This window comes from Caenorhabditis elegans, chromosome I, assembly GCF_000002985.6.
Source record: "Caenorhabditis elegans chromosome I".
Lineage (NCBI taxonomy): Eukaryota > Metazoa > Nematoda > Chromadorea > Rhabditida > Rhabditidae > Caenorhabditis > Caenorhabditis elegans.
The window spans coordinates 1,444,699-1,470,286 of NC_003279.8; the positions used below are offsets into that span (position 1 = coordinate 1,444,699).

The 25,588-nt window shown below is 37.6% G+C and overlaps 3 protein-coding genes and 2 non-coding genes across 7 annotated transcripts; 3 read left to right on the forward strand and 2 right to left on the reverse strand.

Moving 5' to 3' along the window:
* Window positions 1-1,798: 1,798 nt before the first annotated feature.
* spe-15 lies at window positions 1,799-20,660 on the forward strand (the record flags this gene model as incomplete). Of its 3 annotated transcripts, NM_058455.6 has the most annotated exons (18): window positions 1,799-1,871; window positions 1,956-2,249; window positions 2,565-2,859; window positions 3,212-3,309; window positions 3,387-3,551; window positions 4,537-5,552; window positions 9,547-9,682; window positions 9,732-10,052; window positions 10,102-10,213; window positions 10,976-11,066; window positions 15,531-15,588; window positions 15,847-16,031; window positions 16,817-16,930; window positions 16,975-17,261; window positions 18,869-19,000; window positions 19,234-19,353; window positions 19,669-19,773; window positions 20,374-20,660. In NM_058455.6, 17 exons carry the CDS (start codon window positions 1,968-1,970, stop codon window positions 20,514-20,516), a joined length of 3,660 nt encoding a protein of 1,219 aa, NP_490856.1. The 3 variants fall into 3 exon arrangements, with proteins under 3 accessions (NP_490856.1, NP_001293430.1, NP_001293431.1); NM_001306501.3 differs by lacking the exons at window positions 1,799-1,871; window positions 1,956-2,249; window positions 2,565-2,859; ... (2 more) ...; window positions 4,537-5,552; window positions 9,547-9,682 and having other exon boundaries at window positions 9,771-10,052; window positions 20,374-20,516; NM_001306502.3 differs by lacking the exons at window positions 1,799-1,871; window positions 1,956-2,249; window positions 2,565-2,859; ... (5 more) ...; window positions 10,102-10,213; window positions 10,976-11,066 and having other exon boundaries at window positions 15,580-15,588; window positions 20,374-20,516.
* Window positions 2,437-2,536, reverse strand: F47G6.6. Its single transcript, NR_049950.1, has one exon. It is a non-coding gene; the product is annotated as an Unclassified non-coding RNA F47G6.6 (non-coding RNA).
* F47G6.t1 lies at window positions 2,440-2,512 on the forward strand. The gene has a single exon. It is a non-coding gene; the product is annotated as a tRNA-Arg (tRNA).
* gst-25 (Glutathione S-transferase) lies at window positions 6,383-8,372 on the reverse strand (the record flags this gene model as incomplete). Its single annotated transcript, NM_001306528.4, has 3 exons — window positions 6,383-6,842; window positions 8,105-8,192; window positions 8,238-8,372. The coding sequence occupies 3 exons, from the start codon at window positions 8,370-8,372 to the stop codon at window positions 6,439-6,441; spliced, it is 627 nt and encodes a 208-aa protein (NP_001293457.1). The 3' UTR covers window positions 6,383-6,438.
* Window positions 20,661-20,898: 238 nt separating the features above from the next.
* On the forward strand, window positions 20,899-24,895 carry F47G6.3 (LEM domain-containing protein). Its single transcript, NM_058457.4, has 7 exons — window positions 20,899-20,966; window positions 21,626-22,166; window positions 23,337-23,503; window positions 23,552-23,619; window positions 24,183-24,235; window positions 24,289-24,392; window positions 24,764-24,895. The coding sequence occupies exons 1-7, from the start codon at window positions 20,934-20,936 to the stop codon at window positions 24,836-24,838; spliced, it is 1,041 nt and encodes a 346-aa protein (NP_490858.3). The 5' UTR covers window positions 20,899-20,933; the 3' UTR covers window positions 24,839-24,895.
* The last annotated feature ends 693 nt before the right edge of the window (window positions 24,896-25,588 follow it).

Below are 25,588 nucleotides of genomic sequence, written 5' to 3' on the forward strand. Positions count from 1 at the left end.
TCAAAATTCATGAATATTGCAATTTTTCGATCAGATCAAGATTTTTTTCCGGAAATTTCCGCGGAAATGCGATTTAAATCTGCACGGGGTTCTGGGCTTCCTCATTGAATTTTCGCGCTCCATTGACAATCGCCCGCCGGACTGGGAAAGTCGTGTTCTCCACACGGACAAATTCATTTAGTTTTACAACTAAAATCGAGCCGCGACGCGACACGCAACGCACCGTAAATCTATTGAGCCAACATGGCCTAGTTTGGCAAACTCTTCCATTTCAATTTACGAGGGAAGCCAGAAATCCGTGAATCTGGCTATAATTTGGAAAAAAAGCAGTTAAACTCCTCGCTTCGAGACCTAAAAACAAAAAATCTAAAAATTCGTATTTTCTGCAATTTCGCGTCGAGTTGTGGGCGCGCAATAGAGCGCGCTTGGTGTAATTCCGCGCAATTTTCAGGTAATAGACATGTCTAAACTGCCACATCATAAACTTTTTCGGCAAATCCACTGTCTCTTTTGACCTCAATTCCACGATAGTTTCCCCCCACAAACAATTGTCCGAGACTGTTTTCCCATTGAATTGGGCCCCTGCGGAGCGAATTGTGTTTTGTTTATTTTGTAGGGGAGATTAGTTTCATAAAAGTAATATATTAATTGTTATACACATTTACCTATTCAGTCTCGAGTGGGGCGGCTTTATATTTGCACAATTTCGGGCTCTTTTTGGTGAATATTTCATAAATTCTGAAATTTGATACTTTTCGCCTTATTTATAGGCAAAAGTTGTAAGGAAAACGGCCTTTTTGGAGAAAAAAATGTTTGTGGCCGGTGTTTTCTCTTTCCGCGGCCACGGAACGCGTTTGAGTTTCAAATTTTTAGGATTTCTGGCTTCCCTCATAAATTGAAATGGGAGAGTTTTTGCCGAACTAGGCCATTTTGGATCAGTAGATTTACGGCGCGTTGCGTGTCGCGTCGCGGCTCGATTTTAGTTGTAAAACTAAATTTATTTGTCCGTGTGGAGTACACGACTTTCCCGCCCGGCAGGCGATTGTCAATGGAGCGCGAAAAATTATATAATAATATTAACGAAAATTGATAAATTTTTGAAACCGTTGTGCGCCTTTAAAAATGGAGTACTGTATATTTTTCCGAAAAAAAAAACCAATAAACTTCACAGAAATCGAATGATTTCAGACATGTACGTCTTTAAATTTTAATCGATAAGAATTTTTATAAACATGTTCGAAAAATCGAGAAACCCTCAATTTGTTTCATTAGAAACGTACATGCTTTTTTATATTTTGGGTACTGTAATTTTTAAAGTTTTAAGTCTGGAAATCAATTTTTTCACGGGTTTCTGGCTTTACTCTCATTGAATTTTTCGCGCTCCATTGACAATCTCCTGACGGACAACGCGTGGGAAAGTGTCGCGTACTCCACACGGACAAATAGATTTAGTTTTACAACTAAAATCGAGCCGCGACGCGACACGCAACGCGCCGTAAATCTACCCCAGATATGGCCGAGCCCATATGGCCTAGTTCGGCAACTCTTCCATTTCAAGCCAGAAATCCGTGTTTTTTAATTCCAATTTTGAAAAATTTAAGGAAAATCGATAAATTACAAGCATGCCCCTTTAAACTTCGGTTACTGTAGTTTTCAAAGTTTTAAGCCTGAAAATCGACTTTTTCATTTTAAATTTGAGACATTGAGGAAAAATCAATAAATTTTAATTTTAAATGTTTTATCGACGTTTCCACGTGCCACAGGGCAACCTTTTTGTCACGTGCATTTTCCGAAAATCGAAACCAAACCGTTTAGTTCAAATTTCAATCATTACCGTTTTTCTCCCTGCATAAACAACAATTTTGCACGTGGTAAGTCAATGTTCTCGTCGTCTGGGCTCTCTCTCTCTCTTCTCGCCCACTCACCACGCCCTGTCCAATAGAGCGTATTTGCAGAAAAAAGAAGCAATGGATAGTAGCACACATAGTACCGCGGATTTCGGGCGTCTCGTGTGGATTTCGGATGAAGCAGAGGGCTTTGTGGCCGCCCGTATCACAGATATCGCGGAAAACGGCTTCACATTGGCCACTGAAAAGACGTCGGAAACTGTGAATCGTCGCTATGAGGACACATGGGCCTGTGAGGAGGATCCGCAGAAGTCGGTCGAGGACAATTGCGCTCTAGTGCACTTGAATGAGGCGACACTGCTCAACAATTGTCGTTTGCGTTATGCAAATGGCAAAATCTATGTAAGTATGGAGCAAGCATGTGGAATCGAACCCCGGTCTTGTGTACAAAAGAGTAGCTCGCTAACCACTAGACCAAACGCGCACAGCTTGCCGGCCGCCTGTGGAGTGTTTATGTGCACGGCTGTGTGCGAGACACCCCGCTGGTTTTGTCAGCGTCTTTATGTAGGTCTCTCCGGCGCGTCTGTTCCGTGGCCTTGTGGCCTAATGGATAAGGCGTCTGACTTCTAATCAGAAGATTGCAGGTTCGAGCCCTGCCTGGGTCAAATCTTTTTGTTTTTTTTTTTTTTAATATTTTATTTTATTTGGCTTTTTCAGACCTACGTGGCAAACATTCTGATCTCAATCAACCCCTACCAACTGATCGATGGACTCTATTCTCCTGAAACGATTAAAGAATACCGTGGAAAATCGCTCGGTCAGATGGAGCCGCACATTTTTGCGATCGCCGACAAGGCCTATCGAGAGATGCGTCGTATCAAGACGTCCCAATCGATTATTGTGTCTGGAGAGTCTGGAGCCGGAAAGACTGAATCACAGAAAGCAGTGTTGAAGTACCTCTGTGAAAACTGGGGAACCGACGCCGGACCAATTCAGCAGAGACTTCTTGAAAGTATTATTAATTTGAACTTTTGGAAAATTCGAAATAGAGCGCGTTTGCAGTAACCGGGAATTTTTTCCCGTAGAAATGGATGGAAGGTGTCAGAGTGTCTTATTTTGGCTTGATCTACGTTGATCTACAAAAAATGCGGGAGCAGAAACGCAGACATCTCATCTGATTTCGCTTTTGGTTAAGAACGCTCTGACGTCATATATTTTTGGGCAAAAAATTCCCGCATTTTGTGTAGATCAAACCATGGATGAGACAGTCTGGCACCATAAATGTTCACTTTTTTAAACAGAAATCGATAATTTCCATAATTTATGCTGAAGCTCAAGATCTAAAATAAATTTAAAATTTTCAGCCAACCCAATCCTGGAAGCCTTTGGAAATGCCAAAACTCTGCGCAACAACAATTCGAGTCGATTCGGAAAATTTGTGCAGATTCACTTTTCTGATAATGTAAGCTTTTCCCAAGTGATGGCCATGTGGCCGTGAAAAATTTCAAAAACTCGGCCACCAACAACCACAATTTCCAGGGAACTGTCGCCGGTGGATTTGTGTCTCACTATTTGCTGGAAACATCGAGAGTCTGCCGTCAAGCTGCCGGAGAAAGAAACTACCACATTTTCTATCAATTGATTGCCGGATCGTCACCGGATTTGTACAAGAAGTTGAGATTGGCTCCGGCGAGCAGTTTTAATGTTAGTCTCTGTTCTAATTGAGGAAAATCGATACTTTTCAGCAGAAAATCGATACTTTTCAATAGAAAATCGATAATTTTCAATAGAAAATCGATAATTTTCATTGAAAATCGATACTTTTATGAAAATCAACAATTTTCATTAAAAACTGATAATTTTCAATAGAAAATCAATACTTTTCAACAGAAAATCAATAATTGTCAGCAAAAAATCGATATTTTACATGAAAAATCGATATTGTTCAACAGAAAATCGATAATTATCAAGAAAAAGTCAATAATTTTTCATCAAAAATCAATAATGTTCAACAGAAATCAATATATTTCACAAAAATCGATAATTTTCACCGAAAATAGATAATCTTCAGAAAAATTCGATAATTTTCACCAAAAATCGATAATTTTTTATCAAAAATCGATACTTTTCATTAGAAAATCAATAATTTTCAATAGAAAATCAATAATTTTCATTGAAAATCGATACTTTTATGAAAATCAACAATTTTCATTAAAAACCGATAATTTTCAATAGAAAATCAATACTTTTCAACGGAAAATCAATAATTCTCAGCAAAAATCGATATTTTACATCAAAAATCGATAATTTTCAAGAAAAAGTCAATAATTTTTCATCAGAAAATCAATAATTTTCTGCAAAAAATCGATAATTTTCACCAAAAATCAATAATGTTCAACAGAAATCAATATATTTCACAAAAATCGATAATTTTCACCGAAAATAGCTAATTTTCAGAAAAATTCGATAATTTTCACCAAAAATTGATAATTTTCAGCAAAAATCGATAATTTTCATCAAAAATCAATAATTTTCAAGAAAAAGTCAATAATTTTTCATCAGAAAATCAATAATTTTCTGCAAAAAATCGATAATTTTCATCAAAAATCAATAATGTTCAACAGAAATCAATATATTTCACAAAAATCGATAATTTTCAGCAAAAATCGATAATTTTTTTCAATTTCAGTACTTGAAACACGGAGCAACACTGTTCTTTGTCAACTCCAAGTCTTCTCTGAAAACCGACGCAAGCCGCTTCTCCGAGACCAACTCTTCAGTCTCTGATTCCATTATCAGTGATATCGATGATTTTGCGAAGCTTGAACGAGCTCTCGCACTATCTGGAGTTTCAGACGATGAGAAGATGTTCATCTGGTCGACAGTTGCCGGGATCCTTCATCTTGGAAACATCGAGTTTGAGGAGAACGCGAGTGATTCTCGTGGTGGATGCATGATTACTTCGGGCACTGAAAACTCGTTGATGGCAGCTGCAGAGCTTTTGGGCTTGGAGCCGGAAGAGATGAAGCTTGGACTATGTGCTAGAATCATGCAAACTACGAAAGGAGGTGTCAAGGGTACCCTTATCCGTGTCCCTTTGAAAGCTCACGAAGCGTCTGCTGGAAGAGATGCTCTGGCTAAGGCAATCTACTCTAAGCTCTTCGATTGGCTCGTTGCTCAGATTAACAAGAGTATTCCATTTGAGAAGAGCACAGGGTACATTGGAGTTTTGGATGTCGCTGGTTTCGAGTACTTTGCCGTTAACTCATTCGAGCAGTTTTGCATCAATTTTTGCAACGAGAAGCTTCAGCACTTTTTCAACGAGAGAATCTTGAAGCAGGAGCAAGAAATGTATGAAGCCGAGGGCTTGAACATCCAGAAGATTGAGTTCACAGACAATTTGGATTGCATTGAGCTCTTCGAGAAGAAAGCCTCGGGGCTCTTTGACTTGCTCGATGAGGAAGCCAAATTGCCACGTGCCACATTCCAACATTTCACCCAGAGAGCTCACGAATCGAATAAGAACCACTTCCGATTGGATGCACCGCGCAAGTCGAAAGTCAAGTCGCATCGCGAAATGAGAGATGACGAGGGATTGTTGATTCGTCATTATGCTGGAACGGTGTGCTATGAGACGAGATATTTTGTTGAGAAGAACAATGATCAGTTGCACAACTCGTTGGAAATGCTCATTGAGCAGTCATCGTGAGTTTTTTTTTTTTGGAGGGAGCTAGGATGCGTGGGGTTTTCAACCTTTGTACTAGGCACTCGTGTAGGCGTTTTTGTGCCTACGTTAAACCGCAATGAAGGGATGTGGTTGGGGTACTGTAGGGGTACTGTAGGAGTACTGTAGGTTTGCCGTAGTTTAGGAAAACTTGACTTTTCGTCTTTTGAAGGGATATTGATCTTAGGTTAGTGGAGGGATATGATAGTAGTACTGTAGGGGTACTGTAGGAGTACGGTTGGATTACTGTAGTGTTGGAAAAATTGACTTTTCGTGTATTGAAGGGGTATTGGTCTTGGGTTAATGGAGGTATGTGGTTGGGGTACTGTAAGGGTACTGTAGAAGTACTGTAGAAGTTCGGTAGGATTACTGTAGTTTTGGAAAAATTGACTTCGTCTTTTGAAGGGATATTGGCTTTGGGTTAGTGGAGGGATATGGTTGGGGTACTGTAGTACAACTGTAGGGGTACTGTAGAAATACGGTAGGATTACTGTAGTTTGGGAAAAATTGGCTTTTCGTCTTTTGAAGAAATGCGACTTTGGGGTTAGTGGAGGGATATGATCGGAGTACTGTAGTGGTACTGTAGGGGTACTGTAGCAGTACGGTTGGATTACTGTTTATTGTCTGTCTCATTGCGGTTTGATCTACAAAAAATGCGGGAATTTCCCCTAGAAAAACGTGACGTCAGCGCACTCGAAATCAGTAAAACGTCTCTTCTCCCGCATTTCTCGGAGATCAAACCAAAATGAGGCACTTTGACACCTCGCGTAAAGGCTTTGTCAGTTAATTAACTTTTTGCATCTAGAATAGCTGAAGGGGTATGAGAACGGTTCATCAAAATTTCAAATAACAAAAGGTGTATTGAAATTATTGCTTTCCATTTCCATTGACTGGTGTTTTCATAATCGCTCTCTTCTTCAAATACTCTGTCAAATTCTTCCGTTCACCAAATTGCTCGTGAAACTTCTTGAGCTGCGGAGTCCTGTCTAGCGCCGTAGGAGACAAAATCTTCTGAATATCAAGTTCCTCGAAGAGCACGTAATCCACATAACTGATATTAGCGCCAGCTACAAAGTTCTCTCCATTCTCGTAGGTGCGGAAGAGCTTCTCAAGACGTGCGAGATGTTCTGGCAGGACATCTTGAATGAATGGCTGGCGACCGTTTTCATAGTTCTGGTAGATCATGGTAGCGTAGGTGGCGTGCAAATCGCGGACTCCCTCGTAGAACATGTCGATGAATATGGTTTCTTCCTCGTTGGTTCCGTTGAGTCCTGGAATTTGGTGTTTTGGAATGCTAATTGTTGTGTGGTCCTTTGCGCACAAGATGCCTTATCTACAGTTTAATCTACATTTGCGGCCTGTCTACCGGTATAGTGTGACGTAACATTCTTCCCGCTTGCTCTGTTGTTCTCCCCCTCTCTGTCTAGGAGGTGATTGTAAACGAGACTCTTGTATTTACCACTGCTCATATTATCGTCACTAATATTATCTACAATTTTGAGGACAAAACACCAATGTTAACGAGTTGCTGTTGCATTTTTTTTTGCAGTCTACCAAGTTTGTTGTCTCACTCGTAATAGATATTTTCATAGAATTTGGCTACTTCTCAAAATAGATGTAAGAACATCCATAGGATGCGTTCAAATTTCCCATTTGAAATTGAAATTCTGAAATTTCCAAAAAAAAAAGAAGTGCGAAACCACAATTTGCCGAAAATTTTCGGCAAGGTGCCGTTTTTCCGGCAAATTCGGCGAAAATGTTCAATTCCGGTAATTTGCCGATAGGGTGATAAACCATGAGTTTTAACTTTATACATTAAGCCATCAACATCTATCTGAAGAGCCAGCGTTCATAAAGTTTCAACGGTATCAAAACTCGAAATTTTTAAGATTCTAGAATTTTCTCGAATTTTACAGAAGTTTCCGGAAGGATCCAGACTTTTGTCGAGTTTTCAAAAGTCAGTAACTCATTTTTCCCAAATCTACAGTAATCCTATCGTACTCCTATAGTACAACTACAGTACAACTACAGTACAACTACAGTACCCCGACCATATCCCTCCATTAACCCCAAAGCAATATCTCTTCAAAAGACGAAAACTCAATTTTTTCTCAAACTACAGTAATCCTCCTACAGTACTGCTACAGTACCCTTACTGTACGACTACAGTACCCCGAGCATATCCCCCACCAACATGCAACCCAAAATCTCTTCAAAAGTCAAAAACTCAATTTTTCCTAAACTACAGTAATCCTCCTACAGTACTATTACAGTACCCCGACCATGTCCTTCCACTGATCTCCCGACCCACTATATCTTCGAGTTTTTGGAAACCGTGAATGCACAACAGTGCACGGCTTTTAGCTACGTTTAAACATCAGAATGTAAAGTTCTAGATCTAAAAATGGGTTCTCAGAAGCTTCAGGTGAGTATTGCCCCTCAGTGCGTTTGGACAAATCAAAAATTGAGAAACTCTAGACATAGTTAGTGCTAATTTCGCTCTTAAAATCTCGAATACAATACATTTACTTACCATGAATCCTTGCGAGATGTCTTATAATTGTCCCAGATTGCACAATTTCCTTATCCCCCATAGTCAGACAAGGACAGGAGCCAAATATCTGCAAATTTTTTTCATTATGAGCAGATTATCCTGTTAAACTAACCATTGTCGGTTTGATATCCGCCCATTGCTCCCATGAAAAGCGATGATCAATGAATGCGACTTCCTGGTCCGTGAGAAGCATACGAATCGGCTCACCGATACCGCGGGTTCCAAAGTAGGAGAATTTAAGGGTCATTTTGATAAGTCACTAAGAGACAATGATTGTATTTTATACCCAGTGAACTGTAGACAATACAAACATCGACATAATGTTTGTGAAGAGACGCAGTGAAATATGATGACAAAAAGACACAGAATGATCAGATTCACAAAAGAGGGGCAAATTTTGTTTCCATGGTCGCCCGGGAGATTTGAAGGTTAAAATGTGATTTTTGACATAAGTCGTGCCTCAATGCGGTGGTGCAACTATTGATAAGCACCAAAGGATTGTGCACAAGCTTCATTTGCGATTTTTGGCCCGGTAATCCTACAGTACCCCTACAGTACTACAACAGCACCCCGACCACATCCCTCCACTAAACCCAATCCAATATCCCTTCAAAAGACCAAAAGTAATTTTTTCCAAAAATACAGTACTCCTACAGTACCCCTGCAGTTGTACTACAGATGTACTACAGGACCCCGACCATATCCCTCCACTAACCTCAAACCAATATCCTTTCAAAAGACGAAAAGCCAATTTTTCTAAAACTACAGTAATCTTACAGTAATCCTACAGTACCTCTACAGTTGTACAACAGCACCCCGACCACATCCCTCCACTAAACCCAATCCAATATCCCTTCAAAAGACGAAAAGTAAATTTTTCCAAAACTACAGTATTCCTACAGTACTCCTACAGTTGTACTACAGATGTACTACAGTACCCCGACCATATCCCTCCACTAACCCCAAACCAATATCCCTTCAAAAGACGAAAAGTAAATTTTTCCAAAACTACAGTATTCCTACAGTACTCCTACAGTTGTACTACAGATGTACTACAGTACCCCGACCATATCCCTCCACTAACCCCAAACCAATATCCCTTCAAAAGACGAAAAGTAAATTTTTCCAAAACTACAGTATTCCTACAGTACTCCTACAGTACCTCTACAGTACTACTACAGTGCCCCGACCATATTCCTCCACTAACCCCAAACCAATATCCCTTCAAAAGTACAGTAATCCTAAAGTACTCCTACAGTACTTCTACAGTAGTACTACTATAATAATGTGAAAAAGGTATCTGAAAAAAGGATCAGAAAGGGGGAAAATGAGAAAATTTTGGTGTGTCTTAATAAAATAAAATTGAGCAAAACTTATATAATAACTGATTCTTTCTAAAAATTAATATCTTGTTTTTTCAGCTTCCCACTCGTTGTCTCCCTGTTCACTAGTGAAGCAACCGGAGCAGTGAAGACCGGAGGACGTCTGAAGGCGGTCAGCGTCGGCGCCAAGTTCAAGTCTCAATTGTCTTCTCTCTTGGACAAACTCAACAATACCGTAAGCTCCCGAATAACTTTCCATTAAAAAAATCTTTAAATTTTTCCAGGGAACTCACTTTGTGCGTTGTGTGAAGCCAAACAGTCAGATGAAAGCATGGCACTTTGACGGCTCCGCGATTCTCGGCCAACTCCAATGTGCTGGAATGGCTTCTGTGCTCCGCTTGATGCAAGAAGGGTTCCCGAGCAGAACATCGTTTGCAGATCTCTACGCGATGTATGAGAAGAATCTTCCGCCAAGTCTGGCTCGCCTCGATCCCCGGCTCTTCTCCAAGTGCTTGTTCCACGCGCTTGGTCTCGACCAGAACGATTTTCAATTTGGAAATACAAAGGTTTTCTTCACAGCTGGAAAGTTTGCAGAGTTTGATCAGGTATGACATCTTAATATGGAGTAAGCCACTAAGTTTCTGAAGTTTTCAGATGATGAAGCAAGACCCAGAGACAGTGATGGAGTTGATCTCGAAGGTTACCGATTGGCTGGTCAAGGCTCGCTGGAGAAAGGTTCAGTACGGAGCATGGAGTGTTATTAAACGTAAGTTGTAGAAGTCGATGAACCACGTCTCAAACATTTTAGGTCAAACTTCGTGTGTTTATGCATGCATTAGGGCTCCGCATTTTCAAAACCGCTACCTTTTTCAGCTAGTTCAGTTCTAATAGAGAGCGTTATGGAAGCTAGGACTCCCACACGGTAGCACAGAAACTAGATGGCTTGGTTCATGATACTCAGTCTGAAAACCTATATTGGCTGCTATCTCGAAAACTGACCCAAATTTGATTCTGCGATGCATATGAAAAATGACCGCAAGAAAATTCTCTATATTTTCTATTAAGAAATTTTTGGGTTGAAAATTTTCTAACCGTTAAAATTTGGGTTTGTTCGGTAGAGCGCGTTTACACTTCTCTAGCTGCTCTACCGCCGTGCCCACGAGGTCGCCGCAACGGCGCCTGTGCCGGCCTCACGGCGTCACTCACGCCGCATGTATCGAAATGTACAGTGCGGCGCGGAACCTCGAACGTGTCGGCCGCTTCCAAATAGCCACCGTTTCGCACTATGTTGCACACACACCAAGCTACTAATTTCACGCAAAGCTGCAAAACCCCGAAAGTGTCGGCCGCTTCCAAATAGCTACCTTTCGCACTTCATTGCACACACACACAGCGGCGTCGGCGTGAGGCCCTATATTCACCATAGGCTTTTGCCACGAAATTACCCTAATCAGTTATTTTTAAGTAACATCCTCTAGTTAACTAAGCCAATTTTCAAAATCTCTACCGTATACCTGCTAATTTTCAGTCAAGAACAAGATCCTCTACCGTGCCGAAAAGATCAAGAAGATTCAAGCTTGGATTCGTGGTTACTTGGTTCGCAAGCGCTTCCACAAAAGGTTAGTTGCAATTTCCATACGCGCCCTACTGATAATTTGGTTCTGTACTCCACGTGGATTTGCTTCTTCGGTCATTTTATATTGCCACAAGATTTTTCCGGGCGGGAAATTTAAATTTTATTCGTTCAGAATTTTCCGCAGGATTCTCAAATTTACGAAACATTTTTAAAATGTTAAAAATTGAAAAATTTTCTATTTTTTTGAAGTACACATGTCCCTGTAACTCTTTTGAAGCCACGTGGTGACAGGCTTTCCCATTACGGTTTGATCTACAAAAAATGCGGGAATTTTTTGCCCAATAAAATGTGACGTCAGTTGGGAACTCTGCGTCTCTTTTCCCGCATTTTCTGTAGATCTAAGTTGATCAAGCCGAAATGAGACACTCTGACACCACGTAGGAAGCTAGAAAAATTTCAATTTAACGCCAAAACCTTCTAGAATTTGAAAAAAAATTGGCGCAAAATTTAAATTTACAATTTCAATTCAAAGCTTTTTAAATTTAGAAATTCACTTTTTTTTGAAACTTCTTGAATTTTTAAAATTTCAAAAAAAAATTTCGGGCGAAATTCAAAATTTTTTAAAGTAACTAATATGTATCAATAGAGCACACTTGCTCACACAAGCCCCCTCCATTCTCAAATCCAATTGAACACATAATTGCCGAGCAAACGAGCCAAAAAAGAGCCCCCCCCCCCTCCTCCTCTCATCTCATTTTCTTTTTTTTTCTCGATTTAATTTTGTTTGTCTTTTATCTCGAGAAACAAGCTTCTTCTCCCTTTTCCTTTGCATTTTGAGCCTCAAAATATTCGAAAAAAAATAGAGGAACCAAAAACTCCGTTCCCATACTTGAAGTCTCTCTTGCCTACTCTAATTTTGTTTTGGTTTTTTGTTTTTTATTTTTTATTTTTCTCACTGCTTTTGAATATTCGATTTGAGGAGTGTTAATGTCTATTGATTTGGAGGGATTAGAGTTGTGTTTTTTTTCCTATTTCTCTTCTTTTTTTGGGGAGGAAAAAGGGAGGAAATATGAATCTTTTCAAATGCTTGCCGGGCAAATTAAGTTCGTTAGGGGATGAGTTTCTTTTTTTTTTGAGAAAAAATTTATTTTTCAGCTCTCAAAAATTCATATTACATTGTAGATTCGCAGCTTTCAGCACAATTTACAGTAAATTGCCCATTTTTGCCACTTTTTAATAGTTTTTGACTGGTTAAACCTAGAATTTCTGAGTTTAGCATATACAAATTACCCGTTTTCAACAAATTTGGGCAATTTTTTATTTTTGCCCAATTTGTTTTCAGCCATCAAAAAAAAAGTTTTTAATGTTTTTGAGTGAATTTTGAGTCCTCTTACTACAAAATTAACCATTTCAGAGCAGTTTCAAAATTTTGATTTGGTACAAAAATTGCCCATTTTTTGCCACTGTCTACTAATTTTTGATGGGTTAAACCTAGATTTTCTGAATTCAGCAAATTTAAGGTTTCAAAAAAAAAATCTGGAACTATTTCTACTTAAAGTTGAAGTTCCCAAAAATTCAACTTTTTTGAAAATTTGGTAATTTACCAAACTTTAGAAATTTTTCGAAGTGTTTTATTATAGGAGATCGATAAAAAATTTAAAGATGCATTTAAATTTTAGTTTTAATTTATTGAAATTCGATTCAAAGTTTAAAGATACTAAATTCAAAAATATTCAAAAAAAAACTAGGAAATTTTATTTTAGTTTTTTTTTTGTATTGCAAAAATAGAAAATATTCAATTTTTCTCTATTCTCCTAGGTTCTTTGTTGACCACACACATATTTATATTCTTGACGCTATTTGCTCGGCGAGCTCCGAGCTCAGCTACTTGCAGATTTCGCTATGCATTTTTTATTAGACAATGGGAAAATCCGGAGATTCGGTTTTTTTGGAGGAATTTTTTTTTGATTTTAACAAGAAAAATAATAATTTTTAATTCATTTTCCGACATCTTAAAAAATGACGTTGCCCTTTTTTCACTTTTAAATGTCAGATTGCAAAGATTTGATATTTGAGATGAAATCCGAGATGAGAAGCCATGACGTCTAGCCGTTCCTTGATGCTTTTTTGAGCTTTAATTTTTCGAAAATGATTGTTCAATATTGCACCGAACATGTGCTTAAAGTTTTATATTTTCTGGAAATAGAGGATTTTTAAACAATTAAGAAATTTTAAATTTTCTTAAAATTTTTTTTTAATTTAAATTTTTTTATAACATCACACGGGGTTCTGGCCCTCCTCATTGAATTTTTCGCGCTCCATTGACAATCGCCTGCCGGGCGGGAAAGTCGTGTACTCCACACGGACAAATACATTTAGTTTTACAACTAAAATGGAGCCGCGACGCGACACTCTACTGATCTCTCCTGAGCTCTCTACTGAGCCAAAATGGCCTAGTTCGGCAAAAACTCTTCCATTTCAATTTATGAGGGAAACCAGAAATCCGTGACATCATCCAAATGTATTTTCTGTACAGAAAATTAAGTTCTAATTTGTTCCAATTATTTTTTATTATAAAAAATTATCGTAATTGTAAGCTTGCCTGAAACGAATTAATTCTAGTATGTTAGTTAAAAATGTTAAAAATGTTTTGCAATTTTTTCTTAATTTTTCCTATCTCAACTTTTTAGGCCAAAAAAATTAGTTTGTTCTTAAATATAAATTCTTTTAAACATTAAAAATACTGAAATTAAAAAGTTTCAGGCAGTTTTTGGTTAATTTTTTCAGGCAAAAATTCGGAAAAAAAATTATTTGAAAAATCACGGATTTCTGGCTTCCCTCATAAATTGAAATGGAAACGTTTTTGGCGAACTAGACCATTTTGGCTCGGCCATATCTGGGGTAGATTTACGGCGCGGCGCGTTGCGTGTCGCGTCGCGGCTCGGTTTTAGTTGTAAAACTAAATGTGATTTGTCCGTGTGGAGTACACGACTTTCCCGTCCGGCAGGCGATTGTCAATGGAGCGCGAAAAATTCAATGAGGAAGGCCAGAACCCCGTGGTTTTTGGATAATTTTTTAAAGGCAAAAATTCGGAAATTCGAAAAAAAATTAAACTTTTTTTCCAGAAAAAAAACTCTTTTTCTTTTAAATTTTAAAAACCTGACAAGGCCATGGCCGCAAAAGATCCCCGGCCGTCATGTGACGTCACACCTGAACAAATACAATTGCCTACGTGGTTTTCGTGGAATTTGAACCTATTTTTCAATTCCTCCTCCTCCGCCTCTTTAACAACCTTCCTGTCAATTGCTGCTCATTTTCATTTTCTTCATTTTGGTAACCTCTTCTTCTCCTCCCGCCTGAACTGCTTCTAAAAGATGACACAAAAACGTACGCGCGGCGACCCTACCCATCGGCGCCTCGGGGGAATTGTATAGGTTTCCTCTTCTCTTTTTTCTCATTCTTTATCTGCGCTTCTCAATGTTCCAGTTCTTTTTTTCTGACGGCCAGTGACCACCTATTTTTAGGTACTTTTTAAAATGTAAATTCATAGGCAGCCAATAAGTGGGCGTGACCAGTTAATCCCCGCCTCTATTTTTTTGGTCTCACAGAGAAAATGCTTGCAAGTGCGCTCCATTGATACATTTTGCCCGAAATCCCTGAAAGTTTAGTGAATTTATATATAAAAATGGCAATTTTTTGAAAAATAAGTTTTTGCAAATGTGCTCCACCGTACTTTATATATGGAAAAAATTGGGTACATTTTTTTAAAATTAAAAAAAATTAAAAATGATTTTTTAAAACTGTCCTTTTAGACCAATTTTATTTTAAAAAAAACTCTGCAACTGCGCTCCATCGCACTAATTTGTAAATTTGTTTTGAGTTTTTTACTAAAAAGTTTGTTTTAAGTAACAATAAAAAACACAATTTCGATTTGAATTTGCGAAAAAAAAAAAGAAAATTTTAAACTATTTCCGGGGTTCTGGCCTTCCTCATTGAATTTTTCGCGCTCCATTGACAATCGCCCGCCGGACAACGCGTGGAAAAGTCGTGTACTCCACACGGAATACATTTAGTTTTACAACTAAAATCGAGCCGCGACGCGACGCGCCTGGCCTAGTTCGGCAGAAACTCTTCCATTTCAATTTATGAGGGAAGCCAGAAATCCGTGATTAACCGTTAAAAAAAAACAATTCTGAAAAAGTAAAAAAAAAAATTCTCCCTGAAAATTTACAAAAAAAAATTAATTTTTTGAAAGTTCTAAAATTATTCAAAATTATTCAAAAATTTCCCAGAAAGCGTATTTTTTTGTAGACACAAATATGTCGGCCTACAAGGCGGCCTACGCCTAGCCGCCGAGCCGATAGGCAGGCAGGCAAACCTAGGAAGGTGGTGCTTTTTGGTTGTTCAGTGGTGGTTGCTATGCAATAAATTTAAATGGGAAATTGACATGTCTTCTTTCTCTTCTTTATGCTCATGAATTTTCTTACATATATCTTTTTTTTTCCAGACTTGCCATCTTCCGCAAGGCATGTGCTCTGCTCGAGAACTCTCGTGAAATGACTGACGTAGGTTTTTCTTTGATCTTCGAAAATTGCGCGCCAAAATTTGAAATTTAATTTTTTAAAATAACGAGAAGTTTCAAGTGGAACACGAAAAATCAGCCGAGAAACGGGCGGAACGTATTATCGATTTTCTTCGAAACTCTCAAAATTTTTCATAAAATCAAAATTGCCGAAAAATCGATAATAGACCCCGCCCTTTTCTTTGTTTTACTTTTTTCAACGGAATTTGAGAGTTTCCAGTTTAATTGTTTGTCCATTCAGATTTTGGCTCGTATGAATGAATCGAGTCAGGATAAATGGCGTGAAGCGGCCGACTCGACGACCGGTGAGCTCGATGAGCTTGTCAAGACAATCAAGAATGACGATTTAAACACGGAAATTGATCGAGCTGTCAAGTGCTATGAGGATTGCGTTAAACGCGTCGATTCCATCATTGCCGACTTGAAGTGAGCAATTTTTTTAGGGAGCTCTTAGAGGGAGAATCTCAGAAATTTGGTTGAAAAAAACATATTTTTAATGTGAAAATAGAAATTTTCCAACCGAAAACTGAAATATCTCACCACAGAAGCACTTTGTTCGTTAGAGCACGTCTGCAGAACAACGGGCTCACGGGAATTCAAATTTTTTGTCAATTCTTTGGATTAAGAGTGAGAAAAATGGTTTTGTAAAAAGCGTTTTTCCGGAATTTTTCCTCATTGTATGTTTTTGGAATGTGCCAATTTTTGAGAGAAAACTCAATTTTTACCCGCCAACAGATTTAGTTCAATAGTTCAATAGAGCGCACCGGCAGACGCGCGGGAATTTGAACTTCTCTGTTAGCTTGCAATGCCACCTGGTGCCAGGCTGTCCCATGAAGGTTTGATCTACAATAAGCGCGGAAATTTTTTGCCCAACAAAAATGTCACGTCAGCGCGTTCTTAACTATACGAAATCAGTTGAAACGTCTGCGTCTCTTCTCCCGCATTTTTTGTAGATCTGCGTAGATCAAACCGAAATGAGACACTCTGACACCACGTTATCGATTTTTCACAAAACCAACGATTTTTGTTTAAAAAAAATTAGGTAGCTAGCTTCTGAACAAACTAACGATTTTTTACAAAATTCTTGATTTTTCGAATAAATTATCGATTTTTTACAAAGTTATCGATTTTTCATAAAATTAGGTTGCTTCTGAACAAATTTTGTAATCCAACATTTGTTTTCATTCGTAAAATTTTCAAAAATATTCCAGGTTGCAATTGGAAAATGACGAGCTGGCCGAGGTGGAGCGTGCTCGCAAAGAAGCCGAGGATAAGGAACGTCGGGAGGCTGAGGAGAAGGCGGCTGCCGAGCAGGAGAAAATTTTGTAAGTAAATCTTATTAAAAACTGTTTTAAAATTATAATCCCAGGCGCCGCAAAATGGAGGAAGAACGTGAGAAGGCCCAGAAAGAGTACGAGTTGCAATTGGAGATGCAGAAGCAGAAGCTCGCCGCAGAAGCTGAAGAAGAGGTGAAACGTCGTAACAAGGAAGAACGTGACCGTCTTGATGCTGCTGTCTCGTCCCGTCTTGCATCTTCTGATGGTGTTGCTCTTGTTGCTCAGGAAGCATCTGCTGCTCCACCAAAACAACAGTCGAAGTATGATTTGGGTAACTGGAAGTATGCCGATCTTCGTGATGCTATTAATACGAGTAATGGTAGGTTGGATTTGAATTTTTGATATTTTTTTGGAGTTTTTACAGCTAGACCAAAATTGAAAACTCCAAAACTTTGGTCCAAAAATTAAAAAAATTAAAAAGTTATCATTACTTATTGTATATTTATGTAGTTTGGAGTCTCTCTGTGCTTCAGAGAAAAATAAGTTTCTGTCTCTTGAAGGGATATTGGTTTGGAGTTAGTGGAGGGATATGGTGAGGGTACTGTAGTAGTACTGGAGGGGTACTGTAGGTATACGGTAGGGTTACGGTAGTTTGGGAAAAATTGAATTTTTAGCTTTTGAAGAGGTATTGGGTTGGGAGTTGGTGGGGGATAATGTCAAAGTACTTTAGTGGTACTGTAGAGGTACTGTAGGTATACGGTAGGGTTACTGTAGTTTGGGAAAAATTTGAAATTTTAGCTTTTGAAGAGGTATTGGGTTGGGAGTTGGTGAGGGATAATGTCAAGGTACTGTAGCGGTAATGTAAGTGTACTGTAGGTATACGGTAGGGTTACGGTAGTTTGGGAAAAATTGAATTTTTAGCTTTTGAAGAGGTATTGGGTTGGGAGTTGGTGGGGGATAATGTCAAAGTACTTTAGTGGTACTGTAGAGGTACTGTAGGTATACGGTAGGGTTACTGTAGTTTGGGAAAAATTTGAAATTTTAGCTTTTGAAGAGGTATTGGGTTGGGAGTTGGTGAGGGATAATGTCAAGGTACTGTAGCGGTAATGTAAGTGTACTGTAGGTATACGGTAGGGTTACTGTAGTTTGGGAAAATTTGAATTTAAAGCTTTTGAAGAGGTATTGGGTTGGGAGTTGGTGAGGGATAATGTCAAGGTACTGTAGCGGTAATGTAAGTGTACTGTAGGTATACGGTAGGGTTACTGTAGTTTGGGAAAATTTGAATTTAAAGCTTTTGAAGAGGTATTGGGTTGGGAGTTGGTGAGGGATAATGTCAAGGTACTGTAGTGGTAATGTAAGTGTACTGTAGGTATACGGTAGGGTTACTGTAGTTTGGGAAAATTTGAATTTAAAGCTTTTGAAGAGGTATTGGGTTGGGAGTTGGTGAGGGATAATGTCAAGGTACTGTAGTGGTAATGTAAGTGTACTGTAGGTATACGGTAGGGTTACTGTAGTTTGGGAAAATTTGAATTTAAAGCTTTTGAAGAGGTATTGGGTTGGGAGTTGGTGAGGGATAATGTCAAGGTACTGTAGTGGTAATGTAAGTGTACTGTAGGTATACGGTAGGGTTACTGTAGTTTGGGAAAAATTGACTTATTGTGTTTTGAAGGAATATTGACTTGAAGTTAGTAGAGAGATATGATAGTACTGTAAGGGTCTTTTCTGAAATTTGAATTCCCGCCAAAATTGAATAACTATTTACTATAACTGAATGATTTGTTCATTTTAAAAGTTTCTTTTGTTGTGAAAATTGTTGAACGTTTAAAAAAAAAACATGTCTACTTCAAAAAACAGTTAAAAATGTGCCAGTCGTTGTCCGCGCCGGAGGCGGCTGGTTTTGCAATAATATACGATTCAAAAAAAATTGTAAATTTTTAAGACAAAAATTCTAGTCTGACTAACTTTCAAACACTGTTTTTTTTTCAGACATGGAGCTCCTGGTAGCCTGCAAGGAGGAATTCCATCGTCGTCTTCGCATTTACAACGAGTGGAAGTCAAAGAACTCGGCGAATCGGGATGTTCCACCGACACGTGCTCCATTGACGGTTTATAATCAACGTATGTTTGTATTCTAGCACGTTGTGTCAGAGTGTCTCATTTCGGCTTGATATACGTAGATCTACAGAATATGCGGGAGAAGAGACGCAGGGTTCTCAACTGATTTAGAAGAACGTGCTGACGTCACATTTTTTGGGCAAACAAATTCCCGCATTTTTCGTAGATCAAACCGTAATGGGACAGCTTGGCACCAGGTGTTCTAGTAGTTATACTGACTAGCATTACATTTTCAGAGAAGCCAAGCAGCTCTTCAATGATGGTGTCTCGGGTTCAAGCTGCTCCTCATCTCAATCCAGCATTGACTCAGCAACGTTATTTCAAAGTGTCATTCGCTACGGATAACAAGAAGAAAAGTATGTTAGAAGTTAATATTTATGAGTTATCGTTTAGTATTGAACACTTTTAAAAATTAACCACTGCAGAGGTTTTTGGAAATTAGTATGTATGTAAAAGGTTCTTTATAATCATTACTATAAATAAAAATAAAAAAGGTCCGCAATATGCGGAGCCTAACTACTTCACGACTTAATATACCACGCCCCCTTTTTGCCGCAAGACCATGGCGGGAAACTCGAATTTCCTGATAAAAAGTTTTGGCTCTTTCTAAAACCGTGTCTAAACAGTTTAACATTGTTGACTACGAACTAGACTACAAACTATATTTATAGATGGCGGTTCTCAATCTGGAATGTGGTATGCTCACTTCAATGGTCAATACATTCGCAGACAACTCACAATTCGTCCGTCGCAAAAACCGCAACTTCTCGTTGCTGGTACGTTTTTTCCAACTATAGTTATAGATTGAATTTGAAATTTTGCAATTTTTGCTATTATCGGCGGAAAACTCAAAAATTTGTGAATTTTAATTTTGGGAAACATTTGAAATTTTGAAATTCCGAAATTTTGGAAGTTCAATAAAAAAATTTGAATTCAAAGTTTTTTTAATGGGAAATTCAAATTTCACGTGGTGTCAGAGTGTCTCATTTCGGCTTGATCTACGTAGATCTACAAAAAATGCGGGAGTTGAGAACTGATTTCGCATGGTTAAGAACGTGTGCTGACGTCACATTTTTTTGGGCGAAAAATTCCCGCATTTTTGGTAGATCAAACCGTAATGGGTCAGCCCCTGGCACCACGTGGAGAATCAAATGTTTCTGCCACACTTTTCGACTATTTTCTTTAATTTGAATTTTCGGTACTTGTGTATCATAATTTTTTGAAGCTAGGAAATTAACTTATTTCGAATTTTACATATTTTTGGCGCAAAATTCTACAGGAAATTCAATTTTTCATATTAAAAAAAAATTATTTTGGCGGTAAATTCCAAACTTTCCAATTTCAAACAAAAAATCGATGTGAAAAATTTTTTTCAGGAAAAGACGACTTGCAAATGTGCGAGCTGCCACTGGAGCAAACAGGTCTTCTCAGAAAAAAGGGTGCCGAAATCTCGTCGAATGATTTCGAAACAATGTGGTATCATTACGGTGGAAAACCAATTCAAGAGTGGACTCCATAGAAAAAATCAATCAATTATTGATTTTTAATACTTGCAATTTATTTATTGAATTTGATTTTTTTGTATTGAGGGTGACGACATATAAGTCAGCTTTAATTATGTATGTATGTATGAGAATGATGAATGAAAATGTATTGAGTTTGATTTTTGTTTATTAAAATGCTTGTTATCAACGTCCATGGAAGGCAGGTACGGTTTCAGGGACTGACGCCTGCCTCCAACCTGCCCGGAGGCGCGAGCTGCGGCGCGAAGCAGGCGGATGCCGCCGCAGCGGGCGTGGCAGACGTCTTGGCGCCTAATTAAGATAATTTTAAAAATAAATATCTACGTGAACTCACCAATAATGCTACGTAGCGGTGGAAATGTGGCAATTTTTCAACAAAAAAAAAATCAGTCTTCGATAATAAAATTCTCAAAATGGACGTCGCGCAGACACCGCCCAAAGAGCTTGTAAGTTTCTTTTTTATCAGGTTACAATTATTGATATTATTGATTTTTGAAGAGTTTAAAGTTTATAAAAGATTTACCGGAAAAATATAGATTTTTCAATTTTGGAGTACCGATTTTTTAAGCTAATGGGGTTATTCATGTGATGTTGAAAAATGTAGGAAAATGCAATCATTTTTTTCACATTTTTCGGCATTATTCGACATTTTTCGGCGTTTTTCGGAATTTTGACTGATGTAGAAAAGTGCGGAAAAATGTCGAAAAATGCAAAAAAAATGATTGCATTTGTGTAGTGAAATATATAATTGCATTTTTCAACATAACATGAATAACCCCATATATTTACAAAAAATCAATACACAAATAATCGTTGAAATTATCGATTTTTTAAAAATTCCTCGTGCAACATGTTGTGTCAGAATGTCTCATTTCGGCTTGATCTACAAAAAATGCGGGAGTCGAGACGCAGACTTTTCAACTAATTTCGCATGGTTACGAGTGTGCTGACGTCACATTTTTGGGCAAAAAATTCCCACATTTTTTGTAGATCAAACCGTGATGGGACAACCCCTGGCACCAAGTAAACGTGTAAAACGTAGATTTTTCAAAATTCAGTTATCGATTTTGAATTAATTTACCTGTTAATTATTGATTTTTTCCAGAAAGAGGACTCGACTCAACAAAGTGATGAGCTCAGTCAAAAAGAGCCTCGCCCAAAGCCTAAGTCCAAAGTACAAACTGCGGAAAGAATTCCCTCATCGAAGAGAAGATCCAAGTCCGGGAAGAAGAGAGGAACAAAAGAAAAGGAAAGATCAAAGGAAGTGGATGAGCTTCCAAAAACCGCAGGTTCCGTGATGTCGCCGGCTCCGAACCCGCCAAAGTTTAAGCCTCCGCCATCAACTCCAGCAAAAACCAACCAAACATCGACTCCAGTGCCTACCTCGAAAGATTCGACAGGATCCAAATCGAAGAAATCGGACGAAGTTGGCAGGGCTCTGACTCCAGGCGTGCCAGGCAAGAACAGTAAGGCGATGGCAGTTGAAACGGAGCAGAAGAGCAAAGAATCGAAAGTGGAGAAGAAGGAAGAGATTAAGAAGAAGACTGTGAGAAGAGAAACCAATTTTATCACGTATAAAAGACCGGGAATTAACAAAAATGTGGAGGTTAATAGGAAGAAGCAATTTGAAGAGGAGCTTAAACAGTGTGAGAAGCTTTTTTTTTCTGAAAAAAAACTGAAAATTTTAGAGCATTTTTTTGAAGCTATAGTATTATACGTGGAGCAACAGTTCACAGAGAATTTTGACCCTTTCTTTGTAAAAAAAAGTGTAAAAAACTTTATCAAAAAATTTGAAAAAAATTTCAAACCCGGCCGTGTGGTAGAGAGAGTTGAACTTTTTTTTTGGGCAAAAAAATAATTTTCTGAACATGTTCGAAACTACTATATTCTGAAAAGGACAATTTTTTAGGATACTGCAGTATACTGTAATCAATTTTGAGTCCTCTAGCTACAAAATAACCATTTTATAGGAGTTTCAAAATTGTCAATTTTTGCCATTTTTTTGCCATTTTTGCCACTTTTTAATAGTTTTTGACAGGTTAAACCTAGATTTTATGAATTCTCCATATTTGAATTACCCGTTTTCAACAAATTTAGACAAATTTTTATTTTTGCCCAATTTGTGTTTTTCAATCTTCTAATGACTGTCCCTTTTTTTTGGGGCAAAAAAATAATTTTTTGAAAATGTTAGAAACACCTAGAAGTTGCCACTTTTAAATAATTTTTGATGGGTTAAACCTAGATTTTCTGAATTCAACGTATATCAATTACTCGTTTTCAACAAATTTGGGCAACTTTTTATTTTTGCCCAATTTGTTTTCAGCCATCTAATGACTGTCCTTCTTTTTTGGGCAAAAAATATTATTTCTGGAAATTTTCGTAACCACTATACACTGAAAAAGGACAATTTTTCAGTGTTCGGAGATCAATTTTGAGTCCTCTTACTACAAAATGAACCATTTCAGAGGAGTTTCAAAATAGTGATTTTTTTGCCATAAATTGCCCATTTTTGCCACTTTTTAATAGTTTTTGATGGGTTGAACCTAGATTTTCTGAATTCTGAGTACATGAATTACCCGTTTTAACAAATTCAGGCAACTTTGTATTTTTGCTCAATTTGTTTTTCCGTCATCTAACTAGGCTGTCCTTCTTTTTTGGGCAAAAAATATTTTTTCTGGAAATTTTCGTAACCACTATACACTGAAAAAGGACAATTTTTCAGTGTTTGGAGATCAATTTTGAGTCCTCTAGCTACAAAATTAACCATTTTAGAGTTTAGAGGGGTTTCAAAATTGTGAAAAATTCCTGAATTTCAGTTGAAACCGGCGAATTCACCTATTCAACGGACCCCACCCGCTACCGTTTTCGCTCAACTCCGTCATTTGAAATTGTGATCCGAATTGTTCCATGGCTGCTCGTATTTGCCATCATGCTTGCCACTACGTCATGCTTGATTTTTCTGACAAAAGAGCCTTCTCATGAAGTTTGTAGAAAAGTATATTGATTTTATCGATTTTATCGATTTTTTCAGATGGAGTTCGATGAGATGAGCGAGATGACATTGATCCAGTATGACAGCCTCTTGGTCGTGGATTCCATGTAAGATAACCACGGGTTCTGGCCTTCCTCATTGAATTTTTCGCGCTCCATTGACAATTGCCTGCCGGACGGGAAAGTCGTGTACTCCACACGGACAAATACATTTAGTTTTATAACTAAAATCGAGCCGCGACGCGACACGCAACGCGCCGTAAATCTACTGAGCCAAAATGACCTAGTTCGGCGAAAACTCTTCCATTTCAATTTATGAGGGAAGCCAGAAATCCGTGTGAAAACATAGTTGAATAGTAGAAAAATCTCATTTGACCTGGATTTTTGTAAAGATTTTTCTTGATATCGCCTATTGTTGTCAGATTTTAAAGGGGTATAGGATTTCGTAATGGGACTTCACAAAACCTTTTCATAATTTTTATGGCGGTTTAAAATTTCAAAAAAAAAACTTTTGGCGAAAATTTCAAATTTTGCCAAATTCTTCAAGCTCCGAGTTAGCTAAAATCAGCCTGAAAAAAAATTTTGAAAATTTTTTGAGAAGTTTGTACATTTTTAGTCTATACCTTTAAAATACCCAGAACCGTTAGTTTTCTAAACCAAATTTGATTCAGATTCGATTACTTGCGAAATGAGACCGTTCTTCGAGAGAATAACTGCCCGGGATGTGAGTTTTTTTTTCTCATTGGATTTTTTGTATAAAAGTGATAAAAATTTTAGTGGTTCAAGGATTCTTTAAGCCGGTTTATGAGTCGACTCTTTTAAACCTCAAAAGACAGCACAAAAATGTTACAAATGCGATGAAAGCGGTAACTTATCGATGGGTAAGTTGAAAGATGGCCAAAAGTGGGGGAGCCTTTCGCGAGCCTCGATTAATGTCGGCTGCGTAATTCTGGTCAAAGTCTCCGCCCGTATAATGGTTTTTAAAAGTTAAAATGGCAAAAAAAATCATTTTGGAACTCCCGCGCAAATTATTTTTCTAATTTTTCTTTAATATATAAATTTAAGCATGGCTTCTCAAAAAAAAAACTTTATCCTAAAAATCGATAATTTTACTTTTTTTAAAGTTTTTTGTGTTCAAAAAGTTGTACTAGAACTTGACAATAATTTAGCCATTTAGAAATTTTTTTCAAAATAAAAATAAAGACAATTAAAATTTTTATAACATTTTTGCACTCAAAGTAGAATTTTTCAGGTCACTCAAACGGAACAGATTCTGAACATGAACTTTGATTGTCCGCCGAGCATTCTGATTGAAATGAGATCTTAAACTGTTTGAATTTTTTTAACATGCGTTTTTATAAAGTGTTTATTAGCCTGATTTAAACATTAAATATAGAATATTAAATTTAAAAAAAAAACAAGAAGTCATGATTTTAATACTTCCGTACATAGATTTAATACGAATTTGCTGAGATTTTTTTTTCAACTTTTCGACGGAAATTTAATAACTTTCAATAGTTGGTGATAAATCATTCTTTGTTCAAATTTTGATTACTTTTCCGAGGAAATGTAAAAATTTTTTAAATTTTATTTTCTTAATTTAGTATTAAATCCTTTTTTAATTTCAATTAAATTTTTAAATTTTTGGCAAATTGTAGTTTCGCGCTATTTTTTTTTGTAAATTTCAGATTTTCAATTTCAAATGGTAAAATTAAACGCATCCTTTGAATGCTCCTACTTTTTTTTAAAAAGTTAGCAAATTCTATGAAAAAATGTTGAAAAAACGGGATAAAAATTCAAAAGGACACAGCTTTTTAAGTGTTTTCGATATCCGGCAAACGGCAAATAGGCAATTTGCCGATTTTTCGAATTTGTTTACAAATCAATTTGCTGAACAGCAATTGCCGCCCACCCCTGTACTATACTTCAGAGGCGCGGCAATCGGAAATTTCCGGCAATTGCCGGTTTTTCAAAATTGCCGAATTTGCCGAAATTATCGACTGCCAGACATTGTTTGCAATTTTCAAAGCTAATTATATTTCGGAAATTGAAAAAATTTCACATTGTTTTTTAGTAT

Bases quoted from the DNA above. Each gene is read 5' to 3' on its own strand.
- F47G6.3 (NM_058457.4), top strand. From the start codon at position 20,934: ATGGACGTCGCGCAGACACCGCCCAAAGAGCTT. The intron at 24,236-24,288 runs GTGAGTTTTTTT...TAAAAATTTTAG, and splicing joins AGAGAATAACTGCCCGGGAT to TGGTTCAAGGATTCTTTAAG. The intron at 24,393-24,763 runs GTAAGTTGAAAG...AGAATTTTTCAG, and splicing joins AAGCGGTAACTTATCGATGG to GTCACTCAAACGGAACAGAT.